We start from the raw sequence: 12,480 nt of genomic DNA, 5'->3' as shown, positions 1-12,480 counted from the left end.
TTTTTTAATTATTATTTTAAATTAGGGAATTATTATTTGCAAGCCATAAGTTAAATGACTGCAACTTTCTGAGTAAGTTAGCATTGCTAATTAACAGACTAGCTTAGAGTCAATAATTTTTTTTTTTTTTTTTTTGTCTTTTTGTCTTTTTTACTGACTGGCAACGGGATCACAACCCTCGGTGTTGCGCCCGCACCACGCTCAGCCAGTGAGCAGGAACCGGTCTTCACGTGGGATCTGAACCCTCGGCGGGAGCGCCGCCGCACTTCCCAAGTGGCACACTGTAGCAGTGCGCCACCGGGCCGGCCCGAGTCAATAATTTTTTTTAAATAAACTTTTATCTAATGTTTTACTAAAGTAGCTGAATTATTTCTAAAACATTTCTAGAATAAAGTTGTCCTTTTCAGTCAGAAAAAGTAGATAAGACAGTGCTTCAGGAACTAAATGGAAAACTGGAACTGGCAGAGAAGGCCCTGGCTTCTAAGCAGCTTCAGATGGATGAGATGAAGCAGACCATCGCTAAGCAGGAAGAGGACCTGGAGACCATGGCTGTCCTGAGGGCTCAGGTGAGACACAGGCCTCAGTGAGGCTGACCCCGACCACATTCTCAAATGGAAAGTCATGGTGCTTAAATTATATTTGTTTTATTTTATTTTTTTCCACCAATGAATTTTTAAAAACTTTTCAATTGAAACATGTTCAAGATGCACCAAACTTTTAAGTACACAGCTCAATGAATTTTATTTATCTGTTCTACTATTGATAGGCAGGTGGGTTATTTCCAGTTGGTGGCATTTTGATTAAAGTTGGTATGACATTTCTGTGCATGTCTCTTGTTCACATGTGCTCTCATTTCTGTCGGGTACACGCTAGGAGAGGCACTGTGTGTTCGTAGGCTGTGCATATTTCTCAGTGTTAACAGGTAATGCCAAAGTTTTCCAAAGTGGTTGCACCAATGTTCACTCCCATCAACAGAGAGTTTCCATTGCTCTGCATCCTACCGACACGTGTGTTACCAGTCATTTTACTTTCAGCCACCCTGGCAGGTAATTTAATTTATTTTATTTTATTTGCACTTTTTTTCATTTAATTTACACTTCCCTGATGGCTGTGAGGACTTTAGTGTTTATTGGCTTTTTAGGTATTCTTTTTTGTAAAGTGCCTGAGAAGACTTTGCCCATTTTTCTTTTGGTTTGCCTGACTTTTTCTTGATTTTATGAGTTCTGCATATACTCCACACACAAGCCCTTGGCAGTTATTTTTGCCTTTTCACTCCATAAAAGTGTCTTTCGATGAACAAAATTTCTTAGGATAGTCCAATTTATCAGTCTTCATTTATGATTGGTACTTTTTGTGTCCTGTTTAAGAAACTTTTACTCCCTCAAGGCCATAAAGATATTCTCCTGTGTTGCCTTCCAAAACTTTTGTTGTTAAGATCTACAAACCATCTGAAGTTGACTTTTGTGTAAGGAGTGAGGTAAGGGTAAAGATTCATATTTTTTTCCTATATGAATCTGCAATTGACTTGGTGCCTTTTATTAAAAAGTCATCTTTTCTTAAGTGTTCTGCTGCCCTCTTCATCGTAAATGTGTCAACTTATGCCTGGGTCTGTCTCTTGACTCTACACTGTTCCATTGGTCTACTCGTGTATCTTTGCTCACTACTACACTGTCTTGATTTATTATAAAGCATCAAAAATTTTGATACCTGATGAGTAAGTCTGCCTACCTCATTGGTATTCAGGAGGACTTAGATTTTCCTTTCCTTTTCATTTTCACATAAATTTAAGAGTCGGCTTGGTATTTTTCACACAAAAAAAAATCTACTGGGGTTTTGACTGGAATTATATTGAATATATATAGATCAATTTGGAGAGAATTAATATATTTACAACATTTATTCCTGCAATCCATGAACATGGTATGTCTTCTTTACCTGTTCTCAGTAATGTTTTTCAACTTTCATTAGATTTATTCCTAGATATTTTATATCTTTATGATGCTATTATAAATGGTATATTTTTCAAAAACTTTGTTTCATAAGAGTTGCTTTTGTATAACAATACAGTTGATTTTTGTATATTGACTTTGTATGCAGCAAACTTGCTCGACTTACGTTTTAGTTCTAATATTTCTGAATAATTTTTTGGACTTCGTACATTAATAATTACATCATTTGAATAATGACAGTTTTACTTTTTCTTTTCCAGTTCTTTCTTTTGTTTCTTCTTCTCTTCTTGTTACACTGCCTTGGACCCCCACTACAATATTGTATAGTAGTAGAGACAGTATGTTGCAGCCAGTCTCAGGCAGTACTTTCAACATTTCACCATTAAACATGTGATGCTTGCTATAGGCTTGATATCAGATTAAGGAAATTCCTTTCTCTTTCTTGTTTGCCAAAAATTATTACTTTGAGTGGATGTTGAATTTTATTTGGGAAATATTTTTTCTTCATACATTGCTATAATTAGATAATTTTATGTTTGTTTTCACTTTAGTTTGTTAATATGATGAATTACATTGATTTATTTTAATATTAAACAAACCTTGAATCTCTTCAGTTGTTCTCTCTCTATATAGTTGGATTTGGTTTGCTCATCTTTTGCTTAGGATTTGTATCTACATCCTCAAGTAAGTTTGACTGGAATTTTCATTTTGCTAATGTCCTTGTCAGGTTTTGATATCAGGATTGTACTGGCCTCAAAAACAAGTTGAAGTACATTTCTACTTTTACTGTTCTCTGAAAGAATTTGTGTAAGATTGGCTCATTGCGACTATTTGGGCTCACTCTAGATACTGATGAGTGAGTTCTTGGAGGAAAATTTATGAGTGAGATGTAAAATCACAAAAAAGGAGGGAGACTTTTTTCTTTCTAAGTAACTAGCGATCTCAGAGGAAGTTTTAGGATAATTAGGTACGAAAATATTTTAGATTTGTTTAAATTTGCAAACAGTGCTACTCATTATAAAACAAAATTTTTAGACAATACAAAAATGTAGAAAGTAGAAAATAAAAATCCAACTCCCCCAAATTCCATTTTGGCAAGTGTATAATGGATTTCTGTCTATATTTTTTTGTTTGCTTCTTTAAAAATTGGATCACACTATACCTTTTGTACTGCAACTTTTTCACCCATGATATATCTGGGACATCTCTCCATGCTGACTCAGCCATGTGTTATTTTAATTTATTTATATGTTCTTTCTAATTTATTTTGGGCTGTTGCATAGTGTTCTAAAGTATGTATTATCGTGATAGATTTAGCCTGTCCTCTGCTAATGGACATTTAGGTTGTACCAATATTTTTGCTATTGCCAAGCAGGCTGAAGTGAACATTCTTGTAAGTATGTCTTTGGGCACCTGTGGAATCAGTATTAAGATATAGAAGTGGAATGGTTACACCGTGTGTGCCTGTTTTTAAGTTAAATAAATATTACCAAGTTGTCTTCCAAAAATACATGATCAAAATAACACTCTCACCAGAGTAGACGAGAGCTCCTGTGTCCTCACGTCCTTGCATCATTCTTTTAAACATTTGCCAATCTGATGAAGTAAACAGATTATTTTTAATATAATAATGTCAACAGCATGTCATTCCCTTCATACATACTCATTATTACCAGCTGCCCAGAGTGGCAGACCCCAGCGAAATGGAAGTGGTTGATCAGTACTTAACGCCTTTAGTTTTATTTCTACAGATAGAATCTCAACTTGTGTTCTCTAAGCTCTTTATAGCATTTCCTTTGCTTTGGTAACTCATGTATTTGGGTTCTTCTGCTCTCACGTGGTCATGTGTTTTTGCCGCATTCTGTGTACAGACAATCACTCTGTCTTGATGGATGTCCTTTTGTTCATTCAACAATTCTTTTTTGAGCACCTGTAAAATGAAAGACACCATTCTCACTGCTGGAAATATAAAAATGGACAAAACAAAGACTCTGTTCTCACTGTCTTAAAGCTAATAAGTGATAGAAGTGAGACTCCAGCTCGATTTTAGGTCTGACTCAAAAAGTCCATGATCATCAATGATACCAGCTGGATCGCTCACAGTTGATAGGAAGGCCCTTAAAATGATCTGTTACATACTTGTTGTGATTAAAGTTTTGATAGAATGTTTAGATTTTAATTAATTTTACTTTTTAAAGTAATGGATATTAATTTGTATCTTAGAACCATTAAATCTGAAAAACTAATTTTAAACATAGAAAGTTAAAAAGTGCTATTAGAATTATGCTGACTTCACTCAATTTACTATGAAGTGGTTTGTTTTCCCTTTGTAATTTGATAACAGTGAAGAACTTGCTGTCATGGTGTATTAGTTATCCATTGCTGTGTAAACAGATCACCCCAAAAACTTAGCAGCTGAAAACAATAAACATTCATTCTCTCAAATGGTTTCTGAGAGTCAGGAATCCAGGAGCACCAGGGCAGGGTGGTTCTGGCTCAGGGGTTCTCATGAGGCCGCATTCAAAAAGGACTGGAAGGTCTATTTCCGAGATGTCTCACCCACATAGCTGTCAGCAGGTGGCCTCAGTTCCTCACCATGTGGGGCTCTCAGGAGAGCCACTTGGGTGCCTTCAGGACATGGCAGCCCAGAGTGAGTGATTCAAGAGAGAGCAAGGCAGGAGCCAATGTCTCTTATGACCTAGTCTCAGAAGCCACACCCCATCTCTTCTGCAGGACCCTGGTGGTTACACAGGTTGGCCTATTCATTGTGGGAGGGGATCACACAAGGCTGTGAATACCAAGAGTTGAGAATCACTGGAGCCACCTTGGAGGCTGCAGACCACACATGGAAGTGACTTGGTATATAGAAGACCCCATGATAAATGGACTTCAGTCTGGGCTCAAATGCTGACTTGGCCACTCAGCAAGTTTTCCCAAGATTAAAATGAGGATAGTAATTCTACACACCTAGGGCTTTTGATTAGGTGAAATAAGACAATCAGTATAAAGCACCCGCCATAGGACCTCATACATGTTTGGAACTCAATACATAGCATCTATTTATTATTATTATTTTAAATTTGGCTTAAGACCAGCCTCCATAAATATACCTGGCAAAGTGAATAAGCCATTTACTGTATTAAATTAATCCTGAATGTTATTTGGAAAAAAAAAAAAAGAGGCCAGAGAATTTTACCAAATCGATGATACATACAGTATTTAAATCACCTGCATCGGTGTGGTTGCAGGGTTCTAAATGCTTCAAGTACACGCACACATACAACTTGGATCTACTGCTCGAATGTGGTTGGAAAGTTGTGGTCGTTGTGCTGGTTTCTCGTCGGAATATGTACCTTTCATAGACAAGGCCCATCAGAGGGTGCAGCCCTGCCTCTTCACCTCATAAACAGGGCTGCAGAGAACCCACATTCGTCTAGACAGAAACTTCTGTATCATTTTTTCCTCTAACAGATGGAGGTTTACTGTTCTGATTTTCATGCCGAAAGAGAAGCAAGAGAGAAGATTCATGAAGAAAAGGAGCAGCTGGCATTGCAGCTGGCGATTTTGCTGAAAGAGAATAATGTTTTTGAGGATGGAGGCAGGTATGGTCAAGAGAGAGGGAGACTTGGCACACACGTCAGCACGTGCTGTATAGGAGGTGCACTGCCAGAGATATTTCTAATCTGAGCTGTACGAATCACTCTGTGTCCACTTCACTCATTCGTGCTCCTGACACTTAGTTTGGCTTACTACAAAGCTTGACAGACTTGTGGGAACCTTACCAAGTTCCTTGCTTTCTGATAAGCTGTGAAAAGGAACATTATGTGTCTTGATGTCCTGTCTTGCCACTGTCATGAACAAAATACTCGTAACACTTTGAATTCTCTAATATGTATTAAAAGAAAATACTGCTAAAAATTACTGTTGAGTTTTAAAACTTTATTTTGAGAAAGTTTTAAAATATAGAAAAATAGGGGCTGGCTGGTTAGCTCAGTTGGTTAGAGCATGGTGCTGATAACACCAAGGTCTAGGGTTCAATCCTTGTACAGGCAGCTGCCAAAAAATAAAATAAGATATAGAAAAATACAGAGCATAAAATAACACACACTAGTGCGTACCCCATCCTGAGTTGACAGTTGCTCACATTTCTTTTATTTGCTTTAAGTACTTTTTATTAAAGGAAAAAAAGGGAGGTGTAGGTTAAGTTGTAGTCTCCTTTGTTCCCTGCCCTTCGTTATATCCCTCTCTTCTCTTACCTTGAACTATGGGAATTTGGTGAGTAACCTCCCCATGTATTTTATACTTTTACACACACCCACACACAATATCTTAAGATAATATTGATTTCTCTGTGTTTAAGTTACAAAATGATCACTTAGGTATTATTCTGTAACTTACTTTGCATAACATTGTGACTTTGAACTCTGTTGACATATGCACAATTAATTCATTGTATTTAATTGCTGCTTAGAGTCTTGATTTAGAAATATGCCACTTTTTTCTAATCCATTCCCCTGTCAATTGACAGTTTGGTTATTTCCTAACTGATTTTTAAAAATCTTAATTATTTACTATTATTACATAGTATCCTGGTGCCAATAGTATTTAAAACTCTAATTAGTCTCAAGTTCTGGTTTTTATGAACCTTGGAATTGTATTTTGACTTTTTTCTCATAATTCTGTTGACTGCTTCATATTGTTATGTTTCAAGGTTGTAGAACATCACATGTTGTGTTGCTTTTAATCCCAGTAGGCAGTCCTTGATGGAAATGCAGAGCCGTCATGGTGCGAGAACAAGTGACCCCGACCAGCAGGCTTACCTCGTTCAAAGAGGTGAGTCACACGTGGTTCTTGGTTTTCAGGACTAACAATATCCTAGGAAGAAGATGCTAAGAGAAAAATTTCTCTAAAGTCTATACAATGAACTCCAAATCAAGCTATCAAAAATTTAGCTGTCATCAATCTTGTTTCCACAGTTGGTACTCCAATCTCTATCCATTACCTACTGAATTCAGACCAGAATCCTTACCCCACCTGATAAGGCCTGGCATAGCCAAATTTTTAAGCCTTGTCTCACTCTCTTCTCCTGCAGAGATTAGCCAAACTGAATCCTCCCTTTCAACTCATCCTAATCCTGTAGTACTTGCACATGTTATGTTTATGCAGTGTATTACTCTGTTTTCTGTTGCTTATAACAGAATACCCGAGACTGGGTAATACATAAAGAAAAGAGGTTTATTTCTTACAGTTTTGGAGGCTGAGAAATCCAAGGTCCAGGGATCACATCTGGTTAAGGGCCACCTTCTTGGTAGGAACACTACAGAGTTCCTGTGGCGATGCATATCACTGGACAGGAATGGGAAGAGCGCTTCAATGTGCTCACTTGCCCTCCCTGTAAAGCCACCAGTCTGCTACCCAATAACCCATTAAACCATTAACCCATTACTCCATGAACAGATTAATCTATGAGAATACAGACCTCACAATCCAATCACTTCTTAAAGGCACCACCTTTCATATACCATAAATGGATTTCCCACCCTCTTAATTCTTAACTACCGCTCTTCTGATGATAAATTCAGTATATTTTTGTTTTGTTTCTGCAACCTCACTGCTCATGCGGTTAATCAGCATGTGACATCATGTGACAGAAGTGCCCCTGCCATTTCTCTTGCCTCTTAAGTTTGCTGAACACAAACACTGTTATAATGGAGATCAAGCATTCAACACATGAACTTTTGGGGGACACATTCAACCTACTGCATGCAGTGTCCTCACATAGGTGCCCTTTCTCGTGCATATTCCTGTATGCTTGCAGTCTCTGTCCAGTGACCTCTTACCAATCTTTATTTTATTTTATTTTTAAAAGATGACCGGTAAGGGGATCTTGACTTGGTGTTGTCAGCACCACGCTCTCCCAAGTAAGCCCACTGGCCATCCCTACATAGGGATCCAAACCCTTGGTGCTGGTGCTATCAGCACCACACTCTCCCAAGCGAGCCATGGGCCGGCCCTTACCAATCTTTAAAACCCATTTCAAATTCCATTGCCATGAATCATCTCCCTCCTGACCTTCCAAAGTACTTTATTTCTTTGTTTTAGTACTTATGTGCTATCTTATAAGTATCTATGTTTTCTAAATATGTACTTAGGCACTCCATTAAATGCTAAGCTCTTGGAGCATATATCTTCACCCGCTGCTTGGTGTTGCACACATAATAATGTTACCATTTATTGAGTTTACTATGTGCTGGCACTGTGCTGATCTCATTTCATACATATTATCTCATTTGATCCTCACAAAATTCTATGAGGTATTTATTATCACCTTAATGCAAACAAAACTGAAACTCAACAAGGTTAGATATCCCAGGATCTCAGGGCTAGTTAGGGGTAGACCTGGCAGTGGAAGCCAGGGTTATCTGATTCTGACCACTGCAGGGTACTACACATAGTAGATTGTCACTTAATTAAGTACTGTGTCCGGATTTTAAGTCCCTGAGCGAAATTGATCACGACACTTCTTAAAAGTGCGGTGCTGTATTTATCACATGGTTTTAATACAGTACTAATAATGTTCTATAATTTATAATAAATCACTATCTTATAATGCATCATTGAAAGGGAGGTATTATCCTTGACTCTAGATATAAAAAAAAACAATTCAAAAGATCAAAGGCTGACATAGCTAGAAAAAAAAGTTAATGGCAGTGCTACTAAGAAGAGTCTGGGTTTAGGATGCCATCTTAGATTTCACATAAAACTAGTTCTTTAACTCTTTTTTTTTTTTTATGCTGGACCAGTCTAAGTCCCTTTCACATAACAACTGACAATTGAAATAGAGCTGCAGTCTTAGCAGCAGCAAGGAAATGATGTTAGTATATATAATGAACTGTTAAATCTTGGGGAATTTATCTGGATATCCCTTTTTTTTAAAAAAAAAAGGATGACCAGTAAGGGGATCTGAACCCTCAAATTGGTGTTGTCAGCACCACGCTCCCCCAAGTGAACCACGGGCCGGCCCTCTGGGTATCCATTTTACCTCCCATCTCCCCCCTTGCCCACCACCCACCAAAGTTCTCTTATAGGAAAAAATAGGTTAAAGTAAATATTAGAGGTAGTAATTCAGGTTAAAAATAAACATATTAGTCATGACACATATGCAGAGGAGGTAACAACTGACATCAATTTTAGGTTCAGACACTTTTCAACACTAGTGGGTAAAGCTGTGTTCTTCTCTGGAAGGTGCATCTACCCACTTGAGTGGTGCTAGACATTTTCTCTATCCTGATTTTAAATACAGACCTGATTTCTAGAAGTGCCCTACCAGATAGTCATGGGTCAAAAAAGATAATCTTTTGCATTAGATTTCTTAAGGGAAGATTTTTATTCTTTTTAACTATATAAGGCAAATACCTGTTTATATAAGTAAATAACTGGTCAGTCTTTGACTTATGTGTATAATCTAAAAATCTTCACAGAGTGTAAATTTAGTCTTAACTATCCTAATAAGTTTCTCATAAAAAACAATATTCCAAACAGAGGACTCTCTTAAGATTTTTAGTTTTTTAACAAAAGTGTTTTAAACAACAGCCCCTCTCAATATATTTTATCACTGTTGTGTCAGCAACCATTTAAGTACTCTGTCCCAGACACTCAGCTAAGTGCTAGGAGACAGAAAGAGGCATGGTCACATCCTCAAGGGCTATGGTCCAGTTGGGGAGACAGGATGTGCACATGAAAGATGAATTCATGGTACAAGGTAGCACGTCAGTAAGAGAAAGAACAGTGCTGAGGATAGACGAAAAAATGGTCACTGGGGGCCAGGGCAGCTAAGAAGGCTTGAAGAAATGTGACTTTAAGCTTGACCCTGAAGCTAGGATTTAGAGACATGTGGTACGAGAGTAAAGGGGCACAGGCAGAAAAGGGTGGTGTGTTGAAAATGACTAAGTCTTATAGAGAGAAGAGCCAAGCGGCAGAGGGAACGCGTGAGCAGACTGCACCAGCAGCATGAGTAGGGGTCTGGAAACCTAGACCAGGATGAGAAGAAAGGCACAGACAGAGGGAACGAAGTTTAAAGTGAAGAATCAACAGTCCCTGAGAAGTGGCTGGTTGTTATCTAGAGCAGAGTTTGGCTTACTACAGCCCACCAGCCAAATCTGGCCCGTCACCTGTTTTTATAAATAAAGTTTTATTGGGACATAGTCATGCCCTTTTGTTTACATTTTGTCTGTGGCTGCTTTCATCCTACAGTGGCGGAGCTGAGGAGTTGTGACAGCAGTTACATGACCTGCAGAGCCTAAAATATGTACACTCTGGCCCTTTGCAGAAAAAGCTGCCTGGCCTCTGATCTTTAAGCAATTAGAAAGCTCCCTGCCTCAGAAATCATGCTTTATGGTCAATATATCTATTCAAAAATGCCTCTTAAGTTTGCTGAACACAAACCATCTCTAATAGACTTACATGTTATTGCATTCAAATGTACTTAGAAGCAAATAACCATGTTACAGATTACCTCCCCTATCATCTCCAAAATTGGAAGATGAACCAGAGTCTAGACTGTGACTTTAAAAAACCAAAATGGTTTGCCTCGGTCCAGAAAGGTAGATTAGAAAGATGTTTGGAGCCAGAAGTACTTTCTAGCATTGGTAGCAGTTTGTATTGATCTAGGATCTACCTAGAGTCAGGGCTTATTTCAGACATTCTGTAATTTAGGCCTGAACCTCAGCACAACTCCAAAATCAGGGAAATGGCAGGATTCGTTCTTCACTTGTCTCTCATCACTAACATGACTTGGACAACCCCTGTTCTCAAAGCTCCTCTCATGTGTAATTGATCTCATCTGAGAGGGCTTTCTGCACTGAGGTCTGGGTCAGGGGCCCTTCTCTTATTCCTGCTAGACACCCTGTGCCTGACACTCACCTCGCCACGTGCCCCTGCCACTTTCTCTTGCCAGCTTCCCCTCCACGTACATCCCCAAGCACACCACAGTCTCTCTCATCCTGGAGAGCTCAAAAGTATCTGCTGAATAAATGAGCTTGTCAGCTCTGAAAAGAAGGTTTATACTATTCTAGGCCACCTGTCCTGTGCTCTCTTGATTTCTCTCTCCATATTCCTTTTTTTTTTTTTTTATTTTGTTTATATCCTTACTCATCTCTTTCCTCCTCTCCAGTGTTCTAGTTTTTAGTAGAATATGTATTGTCCTGTATCCAAAATGGAAACCATGTATTTTCACATACCTAGAACCTGTAATAGTTTAAATCCTAAAATAGTAAGGAAGCAGGTAATATTTGGGGAGATTTTCTCTGTGTGCTTAGTAATGACTTTAGTTAAAAACCAAGCACCTATGTTTGTGTCCCACTAGGTATTGATATAAAGTTTAACTGATATGGAAATTAACCATCTGTTATTAAAATCAAATAAAACCGTTTGCAGGATGGAACTAATGGAATGTCATCTCATTTCATGCTTATTCCTAGGAGCAGAGGATAGGAACTGGCAGCAGCTGCAACAGCAGAATATTCCAGTTCATTCTTGCCCTAAATGTGGAGAAGTTCTGCCCGACATAGACACGTTACAGATCCATGTGATGGATTGCATCATCTAAGTGTCGATGTCTCACCTTTCCAAAGCTGTTGGTAAATGTCAGATTTTTTCCTCCAAGAGTTGTACTTTTGTGTTATTTGCTTTCACTCAAATATTTTGCCTCATTATGCTGGTTTTAGGAGAAAGAAAATGTGTCTGTTTTAAGTAGAGTGCTTTTTGTGGATTTCCATAAACCCTCAAAATAGAATTCTTAACTACCGCTCTTCTGATGATAAATTCAGTATATTTTTGTTTTGTTTCTGCAACCTCACTGCTCATGCGGTTAATCAGCATGTGACATCATGTGACAGAGTTCATGTGATTAGATGGAAGAAACTTCACTGATAAATTTTAAGAACCTTTTAAGGAGGCAGGAAAAATGAAATGGTCATAGATTTCTTTTCTTTTCCTTTTTCACAACTTCTCAGGTAATGAGAAGGAGTCACATATTTAATCAAGAAAAATGTCTTTGGAGTATTTTTTTTAAATAAATTATGTTGTTATTTTTCTTCATCAATTTAAAGTGGATCTATTTGAAGTTATGTGTTTGTGTGTGTGTGTTGTAGTCTTATTGTAGTCATAGTAATTGTACCAAGGTTATTATTTGGCTCTTTTCTTATGAGCACGATGAGCTTTTACTTAATATCAGGACAAGTAAAAAAATACTGGCATATGTGAAGTACATACCAGTAGGTTCACTGGACTTCTTATAACCATTCACAATGTAACGAAGCTATCTTCAGTCTTTCATTGTACTACAGGTATATGGGCTTGTACAGTAGATAGTTAATCTCTAGAAAGAACAGATGTCCATAAATTGTTTTCCTGGATCAGGTTATATCTTCATAATCACAAAAATATAGTCATTGCAAAACAAAATTTTGCTTATGAGTCTTTTACATTGTTCATATATGATTAATTTTATAGTATGCATTTTTTTTTTTTG

At 37.8% G+C, this 12,480-nt stretch overlaps 1 protein-coding gene and 1 long non-coding RNA gene across 4 annotated transcripts in view; one reads left to right on the top strand and one right to left on the bottom strand.

Moving 5' to 3' along the window:
* OPTN (optineurin) overlaps positions 1–12,051 on the top strand; it is a 46,575-nt gene extending 34,524 nt beyond the window's left edge. Inside the window, exons 11-14 of one of the 2 annotated variants that reach the window (XM_008587841.1) lie at positions 408–566; positions 5,421–5,551; positions 6,703–6,782; positions 11,429–12,051. In XM_008587841.1, coding sequence (XP_008586063.1) covers positions 408–566; positions 5,421–5,551; positions 6,703–6,782; positions 11,429–11,556 — 498 coding nt within the window. In that variant the 3' untranslated portion in view covers positions 11,557–12,051. Of the gene's footprint in view, positions 1–407; positions 567–5,420; positions 5,552–6,699; positions 6,783–11,428 lie in introns of both variants that reach the window. The other variant, XM_008587840.1, reaches the window with a different exon arrangement.
* LOC103603347 lies at positions 3,674–5,409 on the bottom strand. 2 transcript variants are annotated; one of them, XR_551607.1, is made up of 2 exons: positions 5,178–5,409; positions 3,674–3,879 (listed from the first exon to the last, which is right to left on the bottom strand). It is a non-coding gene; the product is annotated as an uncharacterized LOC103603347 (long non-coding RNA). The 2 variants fall into 2 exon arrangements; XR_551608.1 differs by having other exon boundaries at positions 5,303–5,409.
* Positions 12,052–12,480: the final 429 nt, after the last annotated feature.

Source organism: Galeopterus variegatus, unplaced genomic scaffold, assembly GCF_000696425.1.
Source record: "Galeopterus variegatus unplaced genomic scaffold, G_variegatus-3.0.2 Scaffold4565, whole genome shotgun sequence".
NCBI lineage: Eukaryota > Metazoa > Chordata > Mammalia > Dermoptera > Cynocephalidae > Galeopterus > Galeopterus variegatus.
The sequence above is the reverse complement of the archived record's forward strand: the minus strand, read 5'-3'. Positions and strand labels throughout refer to the sequence as shown.